The 27,995-nt window shown below is 40.1% G+C and overlaps 1 protein-coding gene across 3 annotated transcripts in view; it reads right to left on the minus strand.

Annotated features, from left to right (window-relative positions):
• Positions 1–4,137: 4,137 nt before the first annotated feature.
• tcf12 (transcription factor 12) overlaps positions 4,138–27,995 on the minus strand; it is an 87,087-nt gene continuing 63,229 nt past the window's right edge. For 2 of the 3 annotated variants that reach the window (XM_034680735.1, XM_034680736.1), the window contains exons 9-20: positions 25,846–25,945; positions 24,740–24,879; positions 24,179–24,320; positions 23,916–23,986; positions 19,012–19,156; positions 14,934–15,007; positions 11,885–12,076; positions 9,649–9,763; positions 9,396–9,558; positions 8,324–8,553; positions 7,814–7,967; positions 4,138–6,941 (exon numbers count right to left, since the gene is read on the minus strand). In XM_034680735.1, coding sequence (XP_034536626.1) covers positions 7,825–7,967; positions 8,324–8,553; positions 9,396–9,558; positions 9,649–9,763; positions 11,885–12,076; positions 14,934–15,007; positions 19,012–19,156; positions 23,916–23,986; positions 24,179–24,320; positions 24,740–24,879; positions 25,846–25,945 — 1,515 coding nt within the window. In that variant the 3' untranslated portion in view covers positions 4,138–6,941; positions 7,814–7,824. The remainder of the gene's footprint in view (positions 6,942–7,813; positions 7,968–8,323; positions 8,554–9,395; positions 9,559–9,648; positions 9,764–11,884; positions 12,077–14,933; positions 15,008–19,011; positions 19,157–23,915; positions 23,987–24,178; positions 24,321–24,739; positions 24,880–25,845; positions 25,946–27,995) is intronic. The other variant, XM_034680737.1, reaches the window with a different exon arrangement.

Consider the following 27,995-nt stretch of genomic DNA (forward strand, 5'->3'; position numbering starts at 1 on the left):
CTTCAGAAAGGAAACGAATTAATGTCCCTTTTTAGGATTATTTAGCTCAATTGACAATGTATTTAAAGTTTAGAACGTGTATTGTGAAATAACTAAACCAATTCGTAGGTATTTATATGAATCAAATATGAGTTATGCGTCAAAATGTGAAGTTTGGTGTCCATACTCTGCTATGAGGTAAAGAAGTCAATGGGTGGACCCTGTAAGTAATGTTGTTGGGAGTAATGTTTCACAATTTAGTCAAAAACACCCTTCTGAAAAAAAATAACTGTCTAAATATTGTGAGATTCAAATAAGTTAGGACATAAAGCCACACATATGAACTCAGACTGGTTGCGAGCGTTATTAATTACACAATGCATGAATGCAATTTGCAGCTGCATGTCTTTAAAAACCGAGAGCGTCATCTAGTGGATAGTCAGCTGACCTGAATACGGACACTTAATGAGACCCTGTGGTTCCCGCTGGTGCCTGTGCTCTCACAGTCAGGACAACAAATGCATCACAATATGTAAAGACTAGCCAGTATGCGCATAAAGAGAGTCGCACATAAGTGTAGGAGTGCAGTGTAATGAGGTAACATCCTGACATTAAGAAAAGGTACAATGCTGAGTGGGATGGGACATGTTGAAAAATGTTCAGGAGAGTGTGTGTTATTTCAGTAATAAAGTTTCTGTGGTGCATATGTACTTTAAAAGGAAGTGCAGTCACTGCAGTCTGAGCGGTGATAAATAATATCCAGAATGGTTTAAAGTAGGGAGGAGCAGAAGTCTAGGCCAAGCCTATATAAAGCATACATACCAATATCTGATAGAACAATGGTAAAGATACATGATCATATTAGATGTTACTGTATTCATAGGACAGCATTTCTGCCATAAATTGGATGGAAACTTCTTTTTTATCAAATACATCTTGAAACAAACAGGTGTATGAACAATTATAATCTGATATCATGTTTTAATGTCACAATCCAAAAAAGTGCTGTGAATGTCAAACACAGATCAATATCATGACATTATATCAGTCCTGTAATCCATATTGTAAATATTTTCATCAATGTTGACAATGTGTCCTAATATTATTATATTATGTTTTTATGGTATATTATATTAATTATATTTTTATATTATATTTTATATTAATTATTTTATGTTATGTTGTGTATTATGTTATGCTATGTTATGTTATGTTATGTTATGTTATGTTATGTTATGTTAGTTATGTTTATGTTAGTTATGTTATGTTATGTTATCTTTATGACTGATTACATGTAAGTATGAACATGTTACTATTGTATCTTTGTTTTGATAGGACACATTTTAACAGCTTGAATCTATATCACACATTTTAGATGAAAAATGTACATGCTGTATGTGTGCAGAAATAAAGGGGGTGCACTTGGTTACTTCTTGAGCTGAATATGATGAGGAGGAAAATGGAATGCACACACTGACTCATGCCGAAGATTCCAAATAATAACCTCTGAGTTGTTTTAAGAGACCTCATCAGTACAGCACAAAGTACATTAACCTGAGGCCCAGCTGCCCCTGTGTCTTTGTAGAGTCTCACTGTTTATGTTTGTGTCCGTACGGAGACCGCACAGCTCCACAGCCTTTAATCTGAGCTCTGTGCCTCTGTGTTGGGTTACAGCAACACACAATGAATGCTCTGTTCTCTGCTGAGGTGCCACAGCTGGGACCTCTGGGCATGCTCAGTACACAGCTCAGTCTGAATATGAGAGGTACTGCAAGCCTTCCAGGGGCAGCTCAACCAAACTGACAGGCAACAGAGATGTCAGAGGCACTTCACTTTTTACATTATGGATGTTTGAAGGTTATAGTATCTCTCTATCCAGAAAAATCTGCTTTATAAGATGAGCTTTCCTTTCTGGTGAACTGATGAGCAGCCAACCACTTCATGTTGTGTTTCCAAAACAAGTGAAGGTGCACCTCTGCAAGAGCCACAGCAGCAATTTATCTGTAGTTAGTAAGGTCAGGAAACCCGACAGGTGGAGAACTACTCATTCAGATGTTTTCTCTTTTTGTATAGTGGGTAGTGAAAACTACAACTGTAGTGTAGTACAACTGAAGACTGCTCAGTATTGACTTTTTCATTGTATATGATGCAATTTTATCACGTTTCATTGAGTGCTTCTTCACCTTTGGTTTGATAAAACATCACTAACAAAATGTACACCATAAACTCTTAACATTTATTCCTTTCACCTTACAAAACATCTCAATTACTTCCTCCAATCAAACAATCTGGAAATATTAGTGCTAGGTCCAACAACAGTGTATAATAATTGAAATTATAGGAATAGTTCAACATTTTGCATGGATACATTTTGCAGTATCTTCTTTTAAATCACAGCTGAAAACATATTTATATCGCCAGGCCTTCCTGTGATATTGTTTTATCCACGATGTTACATTTATTTTTAATCTACTTTTATTCATTGTTTTCCTTTTATTCACTCATTGTTTTATTTGTTTTACTGATTTTATTTGTTTTATTGTTTTAATTGATTTTAGTAGTTTACTCTTTTTTTCAGCCCTTCCTCTTAAAGTGTCTTGTCAGCCCATATATCCCCCCCATGCTTTGTTATCTTTATTGTGGGTTTTTTTTAAGATGTAAAGCACTTTGTAACGTCTGATATGATAAGTGCTTTATAAATAAACTTTATTATTATTATTATATAAGATAGATGTCACTTTTATATGTTTTGTCTGTTCTGCAGCTACTTGAGCAGCCGATTAGCTTAGTTTAGCACAATTAAAAGTTTAAACACTGTAATTTAATACAACAGAAGAGTGAACTTAATGTTATAGGGGGCTATCAAAGGAGGCATTAGATGCAGTTTGTGTTTTCCTGAAATTAGACCCAGCATGCCTTGCAGGTTGAAAATGACTGATATTTTCAAACAGTTTTGAAGAGCACGTCCAGATTTTTCTTTTTCTTTTTTAAATGAAGGAAATACTTGATCAAGAAGCCCTGCCTAAGAAACATGTTTAGTGGGAGCAGCAGAGAGGAGGATGATCTCAGTGTTCAGAGCAGGAGGAGCAGCAGGCTCTCTGGGCGAGCTTCAAGGATACAAGCCAAGGACTTTCTGTCTGCTGGCCCAGCAGCCATGACAGGAAATCTGCCTTCAGACCCGGTGGTCCCACTCCTACAGAACACATGCACACCCACCACCTCCATCTCCATCTCCACCAGCAGCAGCACCCTCACAACACACTCACACATTCTGTTTGTCTCTGCAGAGAAGAATCCAAAGATGACAGATGTGATTTATGTTGCATCACAGACAGCAGAGCAGTCAGCAGGATTTTTGTTTTTGTGTTTCTTTACTGAGTGTCACCTCTGTCAGAAAACTGAACTGGGATCAGACAGCTCAGGATGCAAGGAGTGCTCTCATGCTTGAGTATAATTCTGTGCAGATGTGAGAGATTTACAGCACATCAGTCCTCACAAAAACACTATTGGGATTCATTAACTTCAGTCACAGCCAAAAGAAAGCTGCTTCCGCCAAAAACATCAGGCCAGGTTTGTTCTTTCAAAACGTGTGCATCAGTTTCTTTTCTGCATTCTGCTCATAAATGATTTTTTACGTTTTGTCCCTTGCATAGTTTGACCAATTTGTGAGGAAACCCTCATTTTTTCTTTCTTTTTATTTCACCAATTTGTTTTAGTTGTATAAAAGCACCACCTTACACCAGGGGTCTATTTTTCCTCCTGCACTTTTCTTATCTGCTTTTTCACCTTTGTGTGGTGATTTTCCTGGACTTCATGGCTTTTGTCCAGCTCCTCCCTGCCTCATCCTTCCTTCGTCCCTTCTACACTCCCTGCCTCAACCTTGTGCTGACCCTACCTCAACCTTTTATATTCCCTACACTGGACTTGAACCCTGAACCATCAGACTGTAAGGCAGCAGTCATATCCACAACACCACAAAGCTGCCTGGCAGTGATTGCCTTTTTCTTGCTTTTCATTCCACCAATGTGTTGTTTTTTTGCTACTTACAATTTAAAATGTACCCATTCTAAGAGTTACACCCTGATGATGATGATTCATTTTTTTCACAGCCAAATGTAAACTTTTCATGTAAGAAACAGAGTAGGCGCACAGCACATATACAGTACGCTGCTATCACACTTTATTAAAAATAGAAACATATATTCATAGCACTTTCCATACAGACTAAAATGGTCCACTGGTAGTATTTTCAAAACTGAGTTACACACTATAAAACACTCATTTGGCCTAAATCCACTAGAAATGTCTTAAAAAAACAAAAACAAGACATTAAAGAAGTCTTTAACCCCACATATGTGTCTGAGCTCATCCTACCTCATCCTTCCTGTGCCATTTTAACAAAATAAAAAGTCATGGAGAGGAGAGAATGTGAACATAGAGATGAGAAAGAAACAAACATGTGAGCTCAGTGAGAGAATAAATGCACATACAGTCGAGTTTAAAAAAAGATGGCACATTTATTGCAACATAAATGTTATATACATTGTTTTTGCTGAAAAAGACAGAAAATTCAAATTCCCGTTGTTGCAGTTTTGTGATGTATGCATCGACATTACTTCTGTATTTGACCCAAGAGCAAATGTTTCACCAATCAACAACGAGACGAAGAATAAGATGGAGGTCTCACTTTTAGGAATCTGGAGCTCGAGTGAAGCCTTTTGAAGAACTAAACCACGAGCGACATTTCAGCCATGTCCTTCAGATGCTTTTATTAAATTTCCTGTAATAATGGACAGGTTACTGTAAATAACCGTACGTTTTACTATCTAATATAGTAAAATAAAGTAAGAAACTTTTTACTCAAAACTTTTGCTTCCAAAATCTAGAAAGAGTAATATTTAGAATTCAAGAAATATTCTTACAGTATTATCGTATAAAAGACTAACTACAGTGAAAAATAAGCCAAATGTTTTTTTTCCTTTTGATTTTTGTTTTTCTTCATATATTATACAAGGGAAAGCATCTGGGAATATAGCGAAGTCTAACTTGGCAAACAGAGGAGCAAAGAATTGTAGGAAGAACAGGAAATTTAAAAAAGGAAGGAAAGAGCAGGAAGTGGCGTAAAATATCCTCAATCAAAGTCTGCTGAGAGGAATACAAGCCCATAAATACTGAAATGGAGAACAAGGCCACATTCAGACAGAGCATACATAAAAACCATTAAGGGCTTTAGTGGTCAAATGATATACATGTTTGATGTAAACTCTTAGTGTGGCATATTTATGCTAATTTAAGTCCCTTTATTGAAGAGGAGAGTCCTTCTGAATGTGACAGCCTTGTTTGAGGTGTAGATTATGATAGACAACAATATACACAGAAATTAATGGAATATAAAGCAAGTCTTAAGACCAAAGACTTAATAGGAGAACGTAAAGCATGCACACTGATAGGGAGAACAAAATAAAGCCATGATTACGAAGCATCAAAGAAAATCCTCTTACCTAGTTTTGTTCATTATTGTGCTACAGTTCTATGGCATCCAACAAAGTCTGAGAAATATCTAGTCTGTTTTTTAACTGCGTGTATCAAGGCTTGATTTGAATATCACTGAAAAATAACTTAGAACATTTTCTCCGACTGAAACTGGGCGTTATGATGCTGACAGTGCGTAAAGAAATGACTCAATACAAATAAGCACAACTCAAGAATAACTGCGTCTGACATTAAATGTCTTCAGATATGAACAGAAAGAAAATTAAGTTATGTGTTCATCAGGCCAGGAGAAAGTGTGGTCGTCGTTTGTTTATTTTACTACAACTTCATCAAGCAGTCTCTGATTAGCTGGTGGCAGGAAAGATACAAAAACAAAAAAAGCAAGCCACTTCTGTGCTGCATTAAGCGGAGCGAGTAACTGTCAGGATGCTAATCAAAGACAAGAATCTGCCAAATAAAATAAAAAAGTCACTGCTTACGTTTAACACTATATGGCAAAGGAGGGCAACAACTTTCCCTTCTTCCTTTAGTTAAGACACTAAATATGCAGGGAATGCTAAGGTTTGCTCTCTGTGTTTTCACTGCTCACTAACAAGGAGGAAAATAACTAAATCTGAGCTTTCAGTAAACCTAGAGTTTGCTGGTCACCTTTGCAGACTATATCTTTGATACTAACATGGTTGGCTTGTCAGTAGCACAGACAACTGATCTAACCTACACAGAAACAAACATAGGTAGTTTTGGTTTTGCAAGTGGCCAGTGGCAAAATTGCTAAATATAAATATAATAATATGTCATCTTTTTTTAAAACATGGGGCGCTTTTACGTCTTCTCTCCTAACAGCTAATGGTCATTTCTGTCGGGTATAAATATCACTCTCAGCTGGCCAATAAATTAATCTTCTCAGTGCCCAAATATTTCCCCCTCATCTCCAGACTCGCCAAAGACTTATCGGGGTGGAGTGCTCAGTTTTAAACAGTGACACTTGCAAACAATAGATAAACTGAAAAGCTGCATACTTCTCTTTGAATTTGCTTAACTTTCCCTTTAGACATACACTTAGCTCAATAACATAATAAATAGAAAAAAAAAGAAACAGACAAACAAAAAAACAATTGCTGTTACAATGCATTCGTCAATTCAGTTTAGGCACAAGGCAATTTCCACGTACGGTTGGAGGAGATTGCGAAGTCTCTGATTGTTCAGAAGCAACACCTCTCTTGCAGACAGTGATATGTGCTGAAGGGGTTTCTTAGTGAGGAGAAATTTGCAGATGGAAACTGGTCACAGGGAGCTGGACGCTGGGTTTCTTCTTCTTCAACAGTAGGGTTGGGTTGATTGAGTATCGTAGTATTTCCCTCAAGTGGTCTGTTTCCTCCAATTGGTGTTGTAAATTGAGAGTCAAGTTTGTCACTGGGAAGCAAGAACGCCGACTCAAACGGGACAGAAATGATCTGGATCTCTTTGATCTGGAACAAAACAACAAATGGGTTATTTTATATTCAAGGTTAAACATTACAGAAAATGCTTTCATATCATCACATACGTATAAAGAAGGGAGAGAACTACAGCACATTCCAGGTTCAAATAAATAGTAATTAGACCCTGATACTGAGTGTAGTGGCCATTTGTCATAAAAAACTCAAAGAAAAATAAAAAATATTAAACTCAAACTTTAACCAAACATAATCAAAGGGTCACTGATGCACCGTGGGGATGATGTATGCAGTCAAAAGCAGTCCAATGTCCATGCAAGAGTTCAGTGGTTTCCGATGGTTTATTTTGATGGCAAACAAGCAAACAAAAGGAACAAAGAAAATCATGGCTTCTGCTGCCTCTATTGCGCTGATAAAAAAACATTGGAAACTGCTGATCTGTTGCATGAACATTGGACTTCTTTTGCCTGCTTACATCACATCCCCACGGTGCATCAGTGACCCTTTGATTATGTTTAGCGAAAGTTTGATATTTTGATTTTTCTTTGAGTTTTTTATGACAACTGTCCACTACATAAAGTAAAAAACCATAGGCCCACCCAGGTGCATGCTGGCCTTCTGCCTCCTACCTACCTAAATAACCTCAGGTGCCCACAGTCCCTAATTACCAAACAAACAAAAGAAATACAAAATTACAAAAAATTCTACATGTACTAAACAAATGACTAGCAAAAAATAACCCCAAAATCTAACTTAAATAAGTTGTAAAAAATATTTTTTTTTAGATAAATCTAACAACTAATACTACTTATTAATTCTAAACTAAATAAACAACTAAATACAAAAATAAACAAATAGCTCCATTACACTGAGACTTATCAATATCAAAGCACAGCTGCATGTACCTGTCTGCTACTCAGAGGTGGCCCATGGGGTTGGATGTGTCAGTCAGGCCTGGGTGGACCCCTGTGTGAGCTTGGTGAGTGTCACCAGAACCCCCAGACGCTTTCTCCTCCTCCCTCCTCTTAAGGCAGGCTGCTTTGGGGTTCAGATTCCGCTCTGTGGGTTCAGAAGACATCATCAAACTTTTAGTGCAGTTAGTACAAACTTAATGGAAACAAAAACTTTGAGCCATAATGAGGTAATAAAGCTTTCGACTGTCTTTGACTTCAACAAATCTCTGTCGTCTTTATCTCTTAATAAGTACCGCAGCAAACACAGATGTATTATCACTGTTGACTTAAACTGTTTACTTTGAATAAACCAGCATGCAGCTCTGTTTACTGCTGTCCTCCTTTTTGTAAGTTTAACATCATATTTAAAGTCTCTTCTTTGGATGAAATGAATGCCGGTAATAAACTGAAGCATCTTTAAGAATCTTGACTACTTTAATGCCACGTATCGATGACACTGACCTCTGACTTGCTGCTCCAAGTTAAGTATGACGGCCACAGCCTGGTGGAGGATGAGTAGTTTGGTCTGGGGCTTCTCGCTCTTCAGGTGCAACTGGCACATCCGACCCAGCTCCTTAAAGGCCTCATTGATGTCTCGCACCCTTAAGCGTTCACGGGCGTTGTTAGCCATCCTCCTCTCGCGCTCACGCTCAGCTTTCTGCTCTGGATTCAGATCCTCATCTTCAGTTATACTGTGGGAGAAGACAGACAGCTGGAGTCAGAGCTGTTATCAAGTAAGGGACAAACACTGGGTAAAAGCAGAGAGATAACGGGGAAGGGAGAAGGTCTGTGGTCAGAATGAAGTTGCAGATGCCATGACAAATTTTTGTCGCCTTTAACACACAGACCACCAGGGGCCTTGGCTGAAGAAATAAAAAGTAAACAGATAATCAACATCTGATAATTAATACTGTGAACAATTACGTCTAACAACCAAGTGGACTACTATATTATTAACTCCTACAATCCGACACCCTGTAAAACAACATTTACTGCATCACTCTGTACACTCAATCACAAAAAATATTACAGATGTCTTATCATATCGCGATTTATTTCACAACATGATCCTGCATGTGATTCATCATAATGTATGCTGGCAGTCTTATTGCTTTAAGATTAGTAATGAGACCTGGAGACAACTCAGAAGTGTTCTCATCTTTTCCTCCATGCTGAGAGCAAATCAGGCATCTGGACAAGAAACTTTTGTTGCAATTGTGTCAAAAAAGGTTCAAGGCTCATGAAGGGAAACTTTGTTCATTATCATTTTATGCACATTCTGCACATATGAATGTCAAGGTCTAAGCTATAGCCCAAAACTTACCATCTCTTTATGCTCGCTGTAGCTGCCATCTTTGGAAAATATTAAAATAAATCTAAAACTAAAGGATCTATCATCAAAATGTAGCTCAGTTTGAACAAAAAGTATCAAATGATAATTTTTCTCTAACATCAGATGAAAGCCTGATTATTCTACTTCTGGAAAACACTCAGTTTGTTCATGACTAGATTGTTTGTGTTTGTGTGTCCTTACCTTGTGCGTGTGCCTGCTCTGGGTGTCCTCATATCTCTTCTGTCACTGTCATCATCAGACTTCTCATCCCCAGAGAGGTCATCCTGCATATCATCCTTGTCCTGCTTCTCCAGCTTCAGCTCCAGGGTGGTAGGCACATGGCCAGCCAGGGCTGAAGTGAGACCTGCAGGAAGTAAGACATTGAACGTTAGCTAAGCTGTGCCCACATCGTCATCCCTCAGCCATGTAATGGGGTGATAACACTGCCTCGGACCTCTGAATATTTCCACTTGGCGGCTGAGTTCTGTGCTGGATGTGGAGCCGGCGCTGGGCAGACCTCCGTGGCTGTTGTTCAGGCTGACAGCATCGTCAGCATGGGCGCCACCCTGCTGCAACACACAGGAAGGTCAGAGAGGTCAGGAGAAGACGCTTACATTCTCTGAAGACAGCTCATGACAGTATGCCTTTGAGCCAGAGAAGAGTATTCAAATGCATTTGGTGATTTGTTTTACAATGATTCCTGGCAGAATGCATCACCTAGAGAGAAAAACTCCAAATAAAAGCAGATTCAAGCCAACTTTGTAAAAATACTTTCCAAAAGAAACTTCTGTTTATGACACATTCAGAAAACTTCTTTATCTAACCCTGTTTATGTAACATGATGATTTACTGCTTACTCTTTTGCATTCTCGTGCTAAGCTCTCTGTATCCACAACTAAGACCACGTCTGTTTTTCATGTCTAAAAGAAGACAAATCCCTCTGTGTTCGGTTTCAAAAGATGTGGAGCTGAAGCCACTTCACAGTCTGAACGTTTCCTTGTTTTTTGTCCAAAGTCATAACTAAAAAAACTGGTCACCTCCCACTGTGTTGCACCACAAAGTCCCTCCTTCATGAGGTCTCCCCAAATGCTCTTGAGCATTTTTATTCCCCTCAGAGAACCAGGGAGAGGCTGGGGGATCGTCAGCAAGGGTGGAGGTTATTCCCCCCTTTTTCTTAAGGAATGTGATCCCGAGTCACTGTTGGCCTCTGTTAACCCCATCACCATGAGACCCTCCCCTTCCTCATCACTACGCTAATCTTTGCTGTGCTCTCAACAGGTGTCCAAACAACTCTTTGTCTGGGAGGGGAGGAGGGAGGCCCGGGCTTTGGCGAGAAAAGAACGCCGCCATTTTCATGGCTGGGCCTGATTACCATACAGCTGAGGAGCTCTTATTTGGGTGGAGGCCGCGGGTTCAGACACACGTTTCCAACGATTCAGATTTCCTGGGTTGTTAAAAAGGAGTGATGAAAAGGGGTGGAAGAAGGGGGGGCGGGCAGGGTTTCAGCCGGAGTAAAAAGGCCTGTACTGAGTCTGGTGAGCTCTGTCTGAGGGGACCTCTTCCCACACAGGAAGTGCTGTGTTAGCGCAGACACAGTATGTTCTATCTCACAGTTGCAGTCGGTCAACATCACTGCCACAACTCAGCTCTCTGTAACAAATACATCAAACTGAGCTCCTCCGACAACCACAGAGACGGTCTTGTTAGGGGACAAAACCCGCTAAGATCCAAGAGCCTCAGCAGCAGAGTGAAAACACTGAATGACAGGAAACACACAGAGCCTCACAACAAACAAGAAACTTTAACTGTCCCTCACATAAAGAGGTTTGAGAGGCCAGGTCAGAGAGGGACATGATGATGGCAAAAAGAGATAAGTGAAATCATTTTGGGGCAGAAAAATCAGTCAAATCAAACAGTCGATTGATGGATTAGTTCTTGATCAGATATATTACAAAATAATGTTGAAAAATTTGAGTCAAATATTCTCTACTTCCTTGATCTGCTTCCTTTCTTTTAAATCATATTTGATAGTGTGTTGAATGTCTTTGGATTTTTAATTTGTAATCCATCCAGAGCTCCAGAAGGTAATACCTGATGAAATGTCTATCACCAGTCTTCAGATGACTCTGAATGAATGAAATGAAAAAAACATCAATCATAAAGAAATATGAAATGTCTTCATTTTTAATGGTCTATGACTCCCACAAGGGTTTCCAAACACTCCCGGATTACAATTGGACGAGTCGGCCCATTTAATTTCCACTGCAGATGTGTCCAAATCTCTTGGCTCTTGAGAATGAAATACCTCAGATGGAGGATGGGCGAACACATGATTTATAGTGAGAACTAAATTCCTTAAAGGATAGCAAAACACAAACACATCCTATACTGCAGCACGACTTTACTCCATTATGCCTGTTTTTCTCATTTCCCTTTAACCCCTGTGTATAAAGAAACTCTCAGGAGGAGGTGAGCCTGAGGCCAGCCATTACACTTATGGAAAATATGTCAGGATAAATCCAACTCCTCGAGTGTGGAAAATGTCTCACTTTGATACATGATAGCGAACCTGTTTTTAACAGGTGGAGGCCTAAGAAGTTTTATAAACAACATAAAGGAGCACACCAAACACATGTTTTCATCTGAATACCACAATACTTTTTCTTAATATTTAAGTAAAGTTGTCATACCATCGCTGCTGTCCGACTTGGAACCAATGCAGAGGCAGGGAAGTTTGCTCCAATGGCTGCGATTGGCCCATTTTGCGCCTGACCCAGCAGACTGTGTAAGTCGCTGGGCAGACTGGCGGTGGAGCCCACGGCATGGTTCCTCAGAACAAGGATTGCATCATCCAGTCTGTCCAGACGATCCTCCATTCGAGACTGGGAAGACCAGAGGGAGTGAAGAGTGGAGGGTTAGAGGGAGAGAGGGAGAAGAGAGGGAGAGAAGGACAGAGCAGCTTAGTATAAGCACATTAAGACCAAAAATGAAAACACTGATTGTATGAAGTGGACTTAAAAAAGAAACAAAACTCATCTGAAACAGAAGATAAAGAAGGCAATTCAAATGCAAGATCAATGGAGCCATTTCAGCTTGAGTCGTCAAATTCAACAAATGTCTTCATTTCTGTTTAAATCAATGATCTATGGAGTGTCCAAACTATTAATTTAGACTTCATACTGCAAGCTGGAATGGCCTATAAGACAACATAACATGACTGTATGACAACAAAGGCAAAGGGCAATAAAATGAAAGTATTTCACTGTGAGAAATGTGGACTGCAAGCAGAACATGTGAGAAAATCAAATAAGGAAGGATGTATGGAGCATGTGAAGAATAAAGGCTCTATCTGAAGAGTACCTCGCAGACATCCTTTAAGAAAGACATGGCATCCTGGAGATGCTCATGTAACTGCTGATGAACTCTGTTTTTCTGGTAAATTCAAATAAGAATAAGACAGGATTATGAGAAGAGATCAGTATCTTTAAATACAGGAAAAAAACACTCTGAGGATAGAGATTGGTTTGGTAAAGACACACAGAGAAAAGAAGCGCAGGATTTAGACAGAAGCACAAAGCTGCTGACCATTCACTTTTTGAGGATGAAAGTGTTTGTTTGCACATTAAAACAGTCTTGGTCTTTTCTCCTCGTGTTTGAGTTTGTATGAGGTCTGGCACAATGTTCACAGGCAGGAGGTCATTTCAAACATAACGCACACACGTTTTTACAACACTGGATCCTGAGTTTCCTGAGTCTCTATTTTCCTGTCGTGATAAATGTCATGGATGGTGCAAGTTGCATTTTGCTTTGTCCAATATAATCTTCAAGGTATAATAAAACCACCCATAATATAACTTCAAGATGTGCCTTTAAACACATCAAAGTGATTTGAAGTAAAAGGCCTTTTTTACAGGAATGCCTTGTGGGTTATTAAAAACACCCACTTTACAGATTTATAGTCAAATGACTCCACAGCCAAAGTAAACTTCTATCAGTGTCTCACTAATTATATGAACCAACAGGATAAGTCATTTGACTGTAATCTAATCCTCAGTTCTCAGGTTGAGACAGTTACTCATCGCTCTTTTCTAGGATGAACGGGGTTTTCCAAAGTCCTGAGAAGTTTTTGATTCAACCACAGAAAACGTAATATTAAAACATTTGAACATTTCCTGAGAAAATGTCATCATTTGAACTCTGCTTCACTGGAGGAATGATTTGTTCATCTACACTGTAATGGAAAGAAATACAGAGCCCTTGGAAAAGTCTCAGGGCTCAGTGTTTTCTGTTTTTTACAGCTTAGCTGACAGGAATATGTTGTGAGAAATGAATGTCAAAGTGATTTTTTTTTTTCACCAACAACCTAAAAAATGTTTCTCGAGCATCAAAAACTAAGACTCACTGAAGTTTCCAAAAGAAAATAAAGCGACCTTGCCGCTACAGTAAAGCTCAGGGGTTGCTTTGGTGTGACAGATGGTAAAAAATATATATTGTAAATTAGCACAATATTATTATCATCAACTGTTTGTGTTTTTTGGATCGTGAGAATAGTTTAAAAATCCAATGAAATCACAACAAATAAAGATGATGACTTTTTACAAGTGGCTCAGTTTTTTTTCCCCTCACACTTCAGAAAATGTTCAGTCTACCTGTTTACCACCATTAAAAACTACTATAGTCTCATACTCTCCTGCAGTCTCAGCTGTAATGATAAGAGAACACTCAAACCTATATATCATAGATGACAGTGATGTGCTGATGTGCCATGTGCTGATGTGCAGATGTGCTGTAGTGCTGTGTTCATGTATAAGTCATGTAAATACAGGATTAAATGTTGTTAAATCAGCAGCTGAATTTTGGTGGTTTTCTGATATTCCCTCTTAACGTTAGCTCCTCTTGTGGCCTCTCTCTCTCTCTATCTTTGGGGGCCAGAGGAGACAAATACTAAGGCCAAGTGGTGATCTAACATGTAGTTGCCAGATTGAACAGAACCATTTGATAAGATTGTGACTGCCAATGGTTGTGGCCTAATGAAGCTGTGTTTTTTAAAGCTTTTTTAAAATAACAAATGTGGATCAGCAGCGATTGTGTTTCTGAAACTCTCGATACATTTTTAAAAGTCTGTTTCACTTAAAATATTTGACAAACCAGCTGCAACCTGTGGAGACAGTAGCTGTTTACTGTGATCAACTCATGTATAATTCACAGATTAAATATGTATCAATGTCAGTGTCAAACCTCTGACAGAAACAAACCTTCTTTATTCTTAAACCACGGTCTGTAAGTTGATATTTTGACATTTCTACACAAGCACTTCTTGTTATTATTTTCTTCTAATTGATATCAAATGAAAGGACTTCCCAGAACAAAATGTAAAACACATGCATCAGGCTGTGTCCTGGAGGAAGCTGATCTGTACGGTGGTCTCATGGCAGCGAAGGAATCCTAGAGTAGCGGTTCAGCAAACAGCTGCCATGCCCACATCGGCGGCCCCCTTTAACTCTGCGACCTAAACCCCCCCCCTCCAACTGTCATCCCCATCTGGCCCGCGGAAGTAGAGGACAGATGGCGAGCCCCGAGGGGACAGGTATTGTTCAGTTTGGTTATTCCTCCGCCCCCCCACCTTCCTCGACTAAACATTTGTCAGACAGGAATCCCCTGTAATGGTAGCTGAGTGTTAAAGTGAGCATACATCATACTCTGCGCTCACTGGAGGGTGAAGGCATGCCAGGAACTTACCAGTGAGTGAAGCGAGTTCTCATAAGTTGGAGAGGAGGGGCTCTGTCCACTGTTGCGGGGCCACTGGTTGGTACCTGATGAGAGAGAAGAGGTCACTAAACGCCAATCCTTTAATTCAGTTTCAACATGTCTGACAGCGTTTTCCTGCTCGTACTGTCTGCAGAAAGCTTCAAAGTTAGCTGACAAACACAATACACGCAGTCATAACACACTGACATCCTGATTTTAATGCTTCATGTTGGTTTATACAGGTTATTTTTATCTTTTAGGGGCTCAACTGCATCACTTCCTGATGACTGGACTGCATCCTGCCTCATGAGCCGGCGGAAGCTTCATCTAATGCCCACTTCCACCCCAAACATCTGCACATAAATAAGCATTGTTAGAAGAGGCTGGAGAACAATATGTGCACTGACCGATCTGATTGCAAGTGCTAGCTTTTCTCCACACTTCCTTTCTCCTGGAAACGTTTCAGTCTCTAGAAATGCTTCAAATGGCCTCATCAGGGTGTTTGATGAAGAAAACACGCCAAACATCTGGCTTTCATCAAGTTCAGACTCTTGCATTACGGTTGCTTGTTGTGCTTAGTTTACTATCTCTGTATCTGCAGTTGTTGGAGATTCAAACACATTTTTAATTACAGTGAGTAAAGTAAGTCTGTCCCCTTCCATTAAACACCGTTCACATCTGAAAACATCTGAGTACCATTGTTTTATTTCTTCTAATTTGTCCCATAAAGTCAAATCAACCACATCCCTTTTCTCCTTCTCATTCCAAATAAACAATCAGTTTAATCATGCAGTCTAAATAAAAAGAAACGTAAGACTCTCTGAAGAGTCGATCACTATTTACCTTTGGATGGAAGGAGCTCAGAGTTGTGCTTTTGTGCTTTTATTTGGGCCAAGAAGTTAATCTACAGACCAGTACAGGAAAGCAAATCAAGCTGATTCGATCTGTTGTAAATTAAAGCCGAAGGAAAAGGAATCCACATCTGCTCATCACATTTCCAGTTTCAGTTCAACATCTCTTTCTTTCACTTTTACTGGAGCACAGCGCTCCAAGAAACTCGCCTGCCATGGGCAACAAGAGGCAACGCATTACACAATCAAACAACCTTAATAGACTTTGACAATAATGAACCTTTTCCAGGTTCTGTGTAGGATAGGGTGACCGTGGGCCTTTTGGGTCCAGGGCTCTCAGGGCTCCTTTGGTGTCTATTCTGATGGACAGATGCCAAACCCAGCCTACACTGTAGTGCATGGAGTCCACTGCAGCACAACCACTGATGGAGACTTGAAGGGTTTTGAAACCGCCCTGGGGAAACTTGAGAGAAATTGTCCACTGCAGAGCTCCCTGATAGCTACAGCCCATGTCCAGTAACACCACCGATGGCAACGCTCAAGCAAAGTGAGCTGGAGTTTGATATTAACAATGTGAGATACAAAAATCTGCAGACGCTGCATTGGCTCATAGGTTTTTATCCAATCATTATACACTTAAACCTCCACCAGTCACTGAATGCTTAATTATTAAAGGTTTTGAGATTAAGCAGGAGCTGAAATATCCCTCCAGACTAGAACTAAGAATATTTCATGGGAGCAAGAAGAAAATGAGTTGGGTTCTCCAACTGTCCTTAAAACCAAACAAATGACCAGTGCTCCAAATGCATTTAGCGTTTGTTAATAGTCATTGAGGAGAACACCTGTTAAACCTGTGAACTAAGTCTTCCATTGGTTTATTTCTACAGACTGTCTAACAGTCCACTGTGCATTGCAGTGTCTTTACACTCACAGCCTTGAAAATTCAGACTCTAATTAAGAGACGATTAAAAGTGACTTTGGAAGAGGAAATGAAAAAGCTTACATCTCTCTCCAGGTGAGTGAGACAGGAAGTCTGCACAGCCTCTGCTGGCTGCCGCTATGAAAATTAGCCGGGGGCTCTGGTTCCCTCGAGCAGCAGGGAGGGCTAATTGAACAAACTAGTCTTGAGTAATGTGCTGTATGTTGGTGTAATCCTGATGATGAATGGATTTTCAACGGCCAGCCAAATTTTCTGCAAATTTCAAACTGTGTTTTTTTTCCAACTCTTGAAGCCTATTTAAAGATCTAATAATAACTACAATGATATCAACATGATAAAGTCCCATGTGGACTCATAGCAGAGTGTTTCTGTTTATATATATGTTAACTAAATACACAAAATATAAACTTCATTAGATTTTGCACAACAACTTATTAAACATGAAGGAAAACTGAGTACCAACATATAATACATCAATGTTGAACTTCTGAACACGCTAAAATATAGAAGACATTGTTATGCATCCAGGTGAGACATGCTGAAGTGTAAATAGGTCAGGAGAGCAGATCTACCTGTGTGAGACAGTGAACACTCCTCATCAGCTGAGTCACTGCCACCCTGCTTCACCCACTGGCAGATAAACGAGGCCTTTTGCTGCCCGCTCTGTGTAACTGTGTGTGAGTGTGTGTGTGTGTGTGTGTGTGTGTGTGTGTGTGTGTGTGTGTGTGTGTGTGTGTGTGTTAGGGGGGGAACAGCTGTCCATGGGGCAGGGCAACAGCTGAGGATGAGGGGGGCACACGTAAAGACAGCTGTCGCCACTCCATTACTACACATGACACAACTGCCTGCCATAACAGCACAGTGGGCTTTCCCTGATTGCCCCCCACACCCACTCGTTTTCCATCCCTCACTCTTCTCTGTCACGTGTCTGACTGTCTGAATTCATCTTCTACATGTCTCTCTTTACTGTTCTTAATAACCCAGTATATAACAGACAGGAATCTCTTGTTGTTGATGGGTTTTTCTTCTTTATATCAGTTGCACAACATAAAACAATGCAGAGGCTATCCTGTTTGTTCATCCTCAAAATCTCACTGACATGAAAAAAAAGATTATACAATACTAAATCTACTTCCTAAAATTGCTTCTTATTACAAAGCAGGGCAGATTCCATGAGCCCCTGTCCCAAGCAATAAAAACTTGGATAACAGTTCTTCAATATATATATAAATATATGTGCATGAAAAGCTTTGCAAATGTAATTCAAAACCCACTTCAAACATTTTCATGACAAGATTTTTTAAATCCTTTATGTGCCCTAAAAGCCACAGCCCTTTTTTTTTTTTTTTTTGCTCTGTTATTCCAGAACTTCAGATCATTATAACTTCATTTCCATTACTTAAAAATGAAGTCAAAATCTGAATGTCATTGCTAATGCACCTGTCAACTAGATCTAAATTTATGAGCATGAACGGAGAGCGTCTGGAAAAAAAACAAGAGCCAAGACTGAGTGAGTGTGTGAGGAGCAGCTCTCTTTGACTCCAGATTAAAGCCTGTGTTGTGGTCACTTTAAGAGCAAGTCAGGTGTTTCAAGGTGCAGGTGTAAGTTTATAAACTTGCTACACTGATTCCATGCTTTGAGTGACACTACTTCGTACTCAAAAGTGTTAACCACACTAAGCTGCAAATTCTGGTACAAATCATCTTTTTTCTTTGCTTGAGGTCGATGGTAGCAGAAAATACACTAAATATTATTTCCCTTACTGTTCATTCTCATTAGACCTCAAATACTCATAGTAATTGTTATTTCCATGGCTGTGCAGCTTCCTGTAAGACTGAACCGAGCTTCCCTTGAATGGTTTAATTCAGGAATGGCATTAACTGGCCAGGCAAAGATAAAGCATGAAGAACGAGCAGAGAATGATTAGAGCTCTTTCACCACTAAAAGGGATATTAAATTAAGTTTAAGGAAAGTTCTCGCATCACTCTGCTCAGGCTTTAATTAATCCAACTAATACATTACATAGTGAAAGTAATTAAATTCATTAAAGTCATATTCACAAAAGCCTTTTAATTAGCTTGGCTATTTCAGGTCAAGGCCTAATTCTAATACAATCTGATGTGTGTCACTCACAGATAGTAAAACGTCTGTATGCAGAACTCTCTCTCCCTCTCTCTCTCTCTCTCTCTCTCTCTCTCTGCAGTGCCTGTCCCCTTTTTTACAGTAAATATCTGGTGCTGGTGTGCATGAGAATAAAATCAAACACTAGTGCTCTACCTGGCCTTCCAGACGGGGTACTAGACGCAGCCACCACGGCTCCCGCTGAGGCAGCCCCTGCAGTGGCGGTCAGAGGTGAAGGAGACCCCACAGGTGTCGACGGGTTGGATGGAAAACTACTGCTAGTGTGGTCAGGCGAGTAAATCTGCAAGAGATTGGAGACAGAAAATAAGATTCAGCATTACTGCACCATCAGCAGCTGTTTCTTTGGATTTCATACAGCTTTACCATCTTCAAGCTTCCAACGCATCATCCACAATGTGAGTTTTACTGCCGGGGATGTCGTTAAAACGCTCGGTGCATACATATGAGCTGCAAGAGTGATCTGTGCTCGGAGCACGGCCTTCACTAAATGAAGCATAAACAATATTCACTTTGATGTTTGTGTATGTGTCCACTTCGTTAATTCAGTCAAATATGGGTGAAGAAAAACACCAAGAGACAGAGAGTGGTTTTCTGAGGGGCACCTTAAAGTCCTTAAACTTGTTACCAATTAACTTTATATGAGTCTATGTAACTTCTATCTTGTTTGAAATGTAATGCTCTAGAAAAAAGCAAGAATTAAGCAACAGTTTGTTGGAGAAAGTGAATTGTTAATATCTGTATTTGACAGAGATTACCTAATGGTTTAGTTGAACAGGATGGACTCAACTCAAAACTCTGAAGATGGCCTGTAGCTACAGTCTGAGATTCAGGTTTTCCATCGTTTATGGGGTGAATTGGATCATGTTCTGATATAAAAAAGATATATACTTTGATCTTTCAGTTATCAGGGAAAGGTTTTGAGTGTCTGTAAACTCTTCTAAGGCTTTAACACCTGACCTGGAAACCCTGATAGGTGAAACAGTAAATTTGGGGCTCTGTACATCAGCCTGCAGAAGATATTCCACAGTGAACCATTAATCAAAATCTAGTGGGGTTCAACTGTTGTTTATATTCAACGTTTCCAAACTCTCTCAGGAGGACAAGCGGAGTGAAAGCTTTTTTTTGCATGTTGCATCCTCTGCTAGGTTACACTGAGGTCACTGAGTTTGGGATGACATGTCAATCACAAGGGAATGAAGAGATTACCTCTTCAAAACTTCCACAGGGATTTCATTTGTTTAAACAAATGCTGGATTAAAGCACATACACATCCCTGTTTTTTCCCTGTAATACGAGGATATTGTGCCATAATGGAACTTGTCTCAGAGAAGTCCGGGTATTACTGGTAGATGCTGACTAATTAGCAGAGAAAAAAACACTGCAGATCCACAGAGATTTCTTGTCCAAGTTAAGACCAAATTGAGCTTGCAGGAAAGCGTTTGACTTCTGCAGGGATGATAGAATGCACTCATTATTAATAATCTCCTTATTCAATCTTGATCTCCAGGCTTTAGTTTTTCAATCAACTTGGAGTATCAGGATGGAGGTTTTGCTGAAGTGTGTCACACAGTGTGGAGGGGGAGGAATGGGCTGTTGTCGAAAAAGGAGGAATGATTATTCATGCTTTTTCTGCAATCTGGGAGCCCAGTGTTTCTCTCTGCTCAGCATTTTCACTCTCAGACATGCAATTCAGTCCAAAAAAGTAAGGAGGATTAATATTCTGCGCCTAATAAGACTCCAAACAATCCTCCAAATATTTCTTGTTCCTCTAAAGAAAGAGGTTCATAAGCGTGACTTCTGACCCGACAATATATGACTTTCTTTATAATGCTGTATTTAGAGTGAAACACGGCTCATTTTACTGGAATAAATGAAGCTCCGCCTCGTCATCAGTTACGCTCCCGCAGGCGGCATGGGGCCAATAAGCACGGCCAATTTAAAAGGGCGGAGAACAAAAGCTCTACAAAGGGCGGCCCGTGGAGTTGAGCCACAGCCGTGTTAAACTCCCCTGTGCCCCCCGCTCCATCCACCCACCCCCACCCCAGTCCAGCCGTGTCCATTTCACTCCAGCTTTGTCATGCTAATACAACTGAGTCTGCAAATATAAAGGGCTTAATTTGTTATTACCATCGCTTAACTCTCATATTGCCCTTCACACTGGCGAAAATATATTCCTGCTGGATGTGAACTTGAAGCTGTTTGGGGTGAAATAAACATCTTGCAAAAATCCAACATGCATAGACTGATGTACATCTTAAGTCTATGATTCTGTGTTTTAAGGAGAAATTAGAAAAATTGTTAAGTCCAGACTTCAGATTCAAAACAGCTTATAATAAAGCAGAATGTAAAACAAGTAATTATAAAATACCACAGGAAATATTATATTTTTCTTCTTCCATGAAATGAAATTTTCATTTCATGTGAAGATCACCCTCTTAGATTAAATCAGAAGTCTGAGTGTCCAAGCTTTGTTTTTCAGTCTTATATATATATATATATATATATATATATTGTACATTTTCGCCTCTAATGGACAGGACAGTTGGAGAGAGACAGGAAATATTATTATTATTATTATTATTTAACTTCTATTTTATAATGTAAAACTACCTCTGCAACTCACCACTGCACTTTATCATATTATTTTAGCCTGTACATATTAGTCAAGCTATTTGTTGTTTCTTTGTATTTATAGCTAAGGTTATTGTTATTATATTTTCATTTTATTTTTTATTGTAGTTCTTATTCTTATTCCTATTCTTATGCCTTGTACAAAGAGAGCACAGTTTACCAAAGTCAAATTCCTTGTGTGTTCAAGCATACTTGGCGAATAAAGCTGATTCTGATTCTGATTCTGATTCTGAAATGTGGGGAAGAGAGAGTGTGGGAAGATGTGCAGCAAATGGTTGAGGTTGGAATCGAACCTGCGACCTCTGCAATGAGGGCTATGGCCTCTGTATATGGGGCACACTTAGACCGCTAGGCCAACGGCACCCCTCATTCATATTTTGAAACCAGTCTCTTCCCTTTGTGATCCTTTGGACCATTTTATGGTATGGTTTTAAATTTAGTTTCTCTATTTTAGGTGACATATTACGTTTTTTTCATCAATATATATTGGTCTAAGAGGTCCCCAAAACATGTCTTTAAAGTTTATGCTCAATAAAACACTTTGAAATCAGATTTTGGCATGCCTGAAAAACACTCTTCTTCAGACCTCCTCAGAACGCCCTCTCCGGAAGTGGATGTGGCCTGGCTCTCCAGCACGTTGATCTTATGTTAACATGTTGGCTGAATATACAAGGCTGCTCACAGACCGCGCTACTTCAACCCTCTGAATCTGAGCCTGATGGAGAGGCGCCTGCAGCAGGACCTTTTTGAACGATTGGTCACAGATTTTGTGTTTCTTGTTGTTTTATTTGTCAGTATGTCGACGTGTGTCTTGGTACAAAGCTACTAACATGTAGCTATGTGGCTATGCTAACTAGCGCTAGCACTTTTCCATGATAAATAAAAATCATCCACTAGATCTTCAAATCTGCAGACGTGGGGAGTAAAACCGACCTCTGCCAGAAAGGCAGCAGGACCTTTCTGAACGATTGGTCACAGATTTTGTGTTTCTTGTTGTTTTATTTGTCAGTATGTCGACGTGTGTCTTGGTACAAAGCTACTAACATGTAGCTATGTGGCTATGCTAACTAGCACTTTTCCATGAAATCATCCACTAGATCTTCAAATCTGCAGACGTGGGGAGTAAAACCGACCTTTGTGTTTATTAAGACAGCCTACAACTAGCATGCCTCCCTCCTAAGCTCCTTATTAGAACACATTTGTGCAGGTAATGAAAAATGGAGGAGAAGTTGAGTTGCATTTTATACAGTCTATGGGCTGAACAAGCTCTGAGCTCCGACTCAGTGACAGACCGGATATTGTTGTGACGTAACAAAAACACGGAAGTCTGAAACGGCTCGTTTCACACACATTTACAGAAAGGTGGAGAAATCAGAACAGGGGCAGAATGGATTTTTTTCATTCTCGGGGGTTTGTAGACATGCCTGGGACACATATTTCAGGTAGAGAACCATTAAAAAGTCTATTTTGCATAATATGTCACCTTTAATGTCTTATTAATTCACCAGAGCATCAGAACATTTCACTGAGGTCAAACAGTCTGGCTGTTTTACCAAGACAGGCATGTTTCCTTTCATAATGAACCTCTGTGAGCAACAGCAAACTGACGATACATTACAGGACGTCACTGATATCTGCACTGCTTCTCTGATGTGAAGTGTAATCCACAGGCTTTAGGACTATTTTCAATGTACAATTCTCTTTCTTGAATACTCTTAGTTTAAGCCCACATTTATCCAGGCTTAGGCCAAAAACAACTACTAACATGTCCTCTGGGCTTTTTTAATCAGCAGTCAGTATAGCACTTAATTCCCTGCATGATTACAGAGGTCACCTTCTTTAGAGGAAAAAACGAGCCATTATTTTATTCTGTGGAGGGATCAAAATGACTGCAGGGTCTGAACGCACACCAAGTTAGACCTAAGTCTAACATCCTGACAGGAGAGCAGACTTCAGGGCAAGGCTGGGATCTCTGTTCAGTTGTTAGCGTGTGTTTATGTATGTGCGACCATCCTGGTTATAATTCTATTTAGAAGAATCCCAGTGTGTGTAAACAGCATCTCATTGAGACCAAACCCTAGATTAGCCTCTGTCCTAGAACTTCAGATGCATGGCTTTACAGTTTTCAATATATAGTATGGGAGGTTAGTAACTTATGAAGGTTTATAAAGCAAAACAAAGTGAGTTAGGTGGTGAGAAGTCAAGACAAAGCTCCACATAGATGATCAATAGCAAACCAGGAATATGAGTTTTTATGATTACTGTGTTCTGAGTCAACACTGCATCAGTAATAACATCAAACCAAGATTCTTTATTATGACTTAACCATGAAGTACAGTGCATAACATCTTTTCATCAGGGATTCACAGTGCAATATGATCCTCATGAAATATGGGTGTGTAACTCACCGAGGCTAAAGCCTTGCCCAGTGCGTCTCCAGTCTGTGAGCTTCCAGTTGTGTTCCCTCGATTTGCAGCAGCTAAGAAAACACACAGAGGGAGGTTTTATAGAGACGACTTCAGACACATTAAGAGCGATCACTGTGCACAATGCTGCTGTCAAACCGTCTGACTTAATGCTTTTACGGAATGGATAAACAGCAATGATTACATCAGGACCATTGAATTAGTCATTCTGAGCAGGTAGCTGAACTGTTAACACAACAACGTACCCATGACCCCATCGGCTGCGTTGGCAGATGAAGTGTGCGCTGCGGTGACGAATGGTGAAGTGTTGGTATTGCTCCGGTGGAAGCTGGACATGGGAGGAAGACTGGCATTGATATCTGGAGAGACTGAATGTGCGGGGTAATTCTGGAAAATAAGACAAAGAAAGGCTCTATTTTTAGTCACTAATGTGTGAGGGAGAAGGAAAAAGAAAGAGTTGATTTATTCGCTGAATTCTGTGTCCTCCAGAGCTGTGAAGAAGCAAAAGTTACAGGGGGGAGGGACAGAAATAAAGACAAGGCAGGCAGCATCTGCAGGCTCCCTGTGATGCCCAGCCAGCTGAAGCAGGCCGGAGCAGATCAAACAGTGACATAAAGAGGGTCAGCAGGGTCTCCACTGATAATAACCAGACCACAATTTAACACACACACCCTCTCATACTGAGGGAGCGATGCAGAGTAGGTCGAGTACGGAAAAACAATTTACATGCTCTATGTGCTTTACGATACAAATGAGATCTCTGATGTATTTGTGATGCATAACAGAGTTATTTACAAGCTGCTTACCAAACGGTCGTGTGCGTGCAGGCTGGTGTAGTTTCCTGACTGTGACATGTGAGATGAAGATCCTGCGAGCATTCCCCCATAGCCGGGCTGGCTGATCCCACTGGACGAGTTCCAGGGGTCAGATGAACTGTGGGTACCATCTAAAGACAAGACACAAATCATTTTAGCGTGTTGTTGTGTATAGCATTAACTCTGAGGAGTAGACAGGAGCAGCAACAGTGAGCTTAAAACTTGAGGTCATCCAAGGAGCGCTCTTTTACTTTTGCTCTATGGAATGAAACATGATCCTCGTCCTGAAAACAGCTGAGGAAGCCAAAAGCTCAAGTCAGCAAAGTTGCCAACTTCTTGGAGTCAGTCAAAGAAATAAATACAGAGATACACAAAATTAAATATGTCAGGGAACATCAGTAAAAACCTGCCATGAATGTTGTAAGACTAATGAATTAGAAAGTTATCACATGAACAAGATTGAGCCTCGAGGAGAGGGCTGACATTTCTTGGGGTCAAGCATAACCAACAGATATATTTAATTCATAACAGACTCAGACTTACTCTTCTGTGCACTTGTCACTATTTACAGTCCAACTATTAACTTAAGATGTGATAATAAAGCACATGGGTCACAGGTATTTCATTTACACTTTAAATAAAGTTATATTTTTGGGCATTTTCACCTTTAATGGTTAGGAAAGTTATTTTAAGTATTTTAAATTTTTTAATTTTTTAATTTTTATGAAATGATGTTGATAAATTAACATGACTCTTCTTCTGTCACATGCTGCCCAGATTTCTATGCTGCATTTAGCTTGTTTGGAAGGCACATATTACCTAAAATAGACTTTAAAAAGGGTCAGTTTGACCCGCAACATAACAGGAGGGTTAATCATCAATACACTGATTGTGTTCTCAATCTGTGAGGAATCCTTTTCTCTAAAAGTGTTACATAAAAGGAAAAATACACAACAGTTTCCTGGACACCTGAGTGGTGTCTTCCACTTTCTTCTCATGTCTGCTTGAAGTCCAAATCAAAGACTCTTCATTGACGTTCATAAACAAGAAAGATAGCAGCAAATCAGGCTAACTCTGACACCTGCTTTTGAACTTACCAAAGAAAGTGCTTGCAAACATACTGCTGGAGGGTTTAGGAGAGGAGTACGAGGGGGAATCTCTGTTGAAGTCTTCTGTGTTCGGAGATGGTGCGTACACCTGCAGGGAGAGCACAAGTGTTCCAGATGAGATAAAAAAAACTGTCAGCTTTCTTGTGAGGTAATCATTTTTGAACACAGTTGCATAGTACAATCACTGTTAAGAATTTGGGCACATAAAAGTATGTGATCCTACGTGCACGGATATGGCCCTAAAACCGCAAGCATGCACACACTTTAATGACTAGTGAGCAATCAAGCTCATGAAGGGAGGAGTGGATTATCAGGGGTATTTGCATTTCAGATCAACCCAACCTCTAATGGAAGTATAATGACACCCGCTTACATGCGCAGACTAAATGCCTGGCAAATTACAGCGTTCCCAGCGAAGCAGGAACCAAATAAGTGGCACCAAAAACAGCCGGCTTCGCCTTCTTTATTTTTCTACCTGCAGGCTGGTGGTGGCACAGTGAAAGCAGAGGCACAATGGGCATGCTGTTGTACAGCTGTGTGTGTGCCAAGTTAGGCGGGAGGATCAAAGGGACCGGAGGCCAAACACCAGTGATGTGGTCTCTGACTTCATCCACTCCAGATGAAGAAGAGAGAGAAGGTTTGAACAAATTCTCCCTCCCACAGACCAGCCTGAATGACCCCACAGTCATGTAACTCTAATCAGAGCCAGACCTGCCGGCATCAATCCACCTGCACGTTTGCAGCATGTGTCCTGATTATGAAGATTCACAACACAGGTGTAATATTCCTCAAAGACTTCTTTCTAATGCTTACAGATGTGTTCATTACCACAAAGGTTGTTAATATGCTTTAGTTGATTTATAGAAGAGTGCTGAAGAAAAATGTGCAACAAAAATATCGTAATAAATTCCAATAACTTGCTCGCACACACAACACACACGTGAACATAATATCAAAGACGCAGCTAAAATGAGTCCCTGAGCTGTTGGGCTTTGCTGAGTGAGCTGGACTCCAGCGTGTTGTTGTCTGGGAGTGTAATTAAAGTCTCCGAGAGGGGTGGGGCTCTCATGGGTCCTCTGGCTTACACATGTGACCGGGGTTGATAGTAGTTCCATAGAGATCTCAGGTTAGCTCCAGCTTTTGTCTTTGGCCTCTGTCAGGCCCTCAATGGGCAGCATATGGCAGCGGATAATGCTAATTGTCCCTTTTTACCCTGGGCTAACCAGTCAAAGCATTAATAAACCATCCCAAACACTGGGTGCCTCATTCCGCCAGCCCATGGAAGAGAGGGCCCGCCTGGGTTTCCTTTTACAAGGCCATTAATTAAAAGCCTTCACTCACATGGATCAGCACACCAACACAGACCTATACCAGTTGTTTGAGGATCAGCCAGTTTCTTTTATTAAAGCAAACTCCCTTTTCTTTCACCTGGGTTCACATATACTAAACTGAAGCAAGCTAAAAAATGTCAAATAGTAAAAATCCAAAAAAATCATCTTTAACAATAAAGAAGAGAGTTGCATCCAGATTGCTCTTTTTTGAGGAACATGCAGAGGCAGGGGAATAAAACCTACTGATGTGAATGATTTTATTTGATCTATTTTTATTTAACCTGTATTTAACCAGATAAAAGACCCATTGAGATCAAGACCTCTTCCACAAGGGTGACCTGGCCAAGAGAGACAGCAACGATAAGCAAGGAAGACATGAAAGCAGTCAGTGATGAGAGAAACATGTTTAGATCTTCAAGGAATAATTCCTCGATTATAGAGAAGAGATGCTGTGAAGAGTCACTGGTTCTGCTACCTCAGCTGAGAAGTTCATACAGCCTGCATGTCTGCAAACGTGTGGTACCTGCCTTTAAAGATTATGGCAAACCAATCTAAATTTCATGTTAAAACACAAGCTGTAGATTCACATGTAACAAGAGTGTAACAAGCAAATCAAAAATATAACTAAGGAAAAATCAGGCATATAGATCTGAGGCAGAGAGAGAAAGAGTCTGAAGACAGTCTCAATCTGGTGTCCTTTCTTTGTGCTGAATGTCATAAATGAAAATCACACCACCCTCTGTGTAATTCTGAACTAAGTTCAAATTTTACACACTTACAGGACTCAGCGTGCCAACACGCACAATG

This window comes from Notolabrus celidotus, chromosome 3 (genome assembly GCF_009762535.1).
Source record: "Notolabrus celidotus isolate fNotCel1 chromosome 3, fNotCel1.pri, whole genome shotgun sequence".
NCBI classification, from domain to species: domain Eukaryota; kingdom Metazoa; phylum Chordata; class Actinopteri; order Labriformes; family Labridae; genus Notolabrus; species Notolabrus celidotus.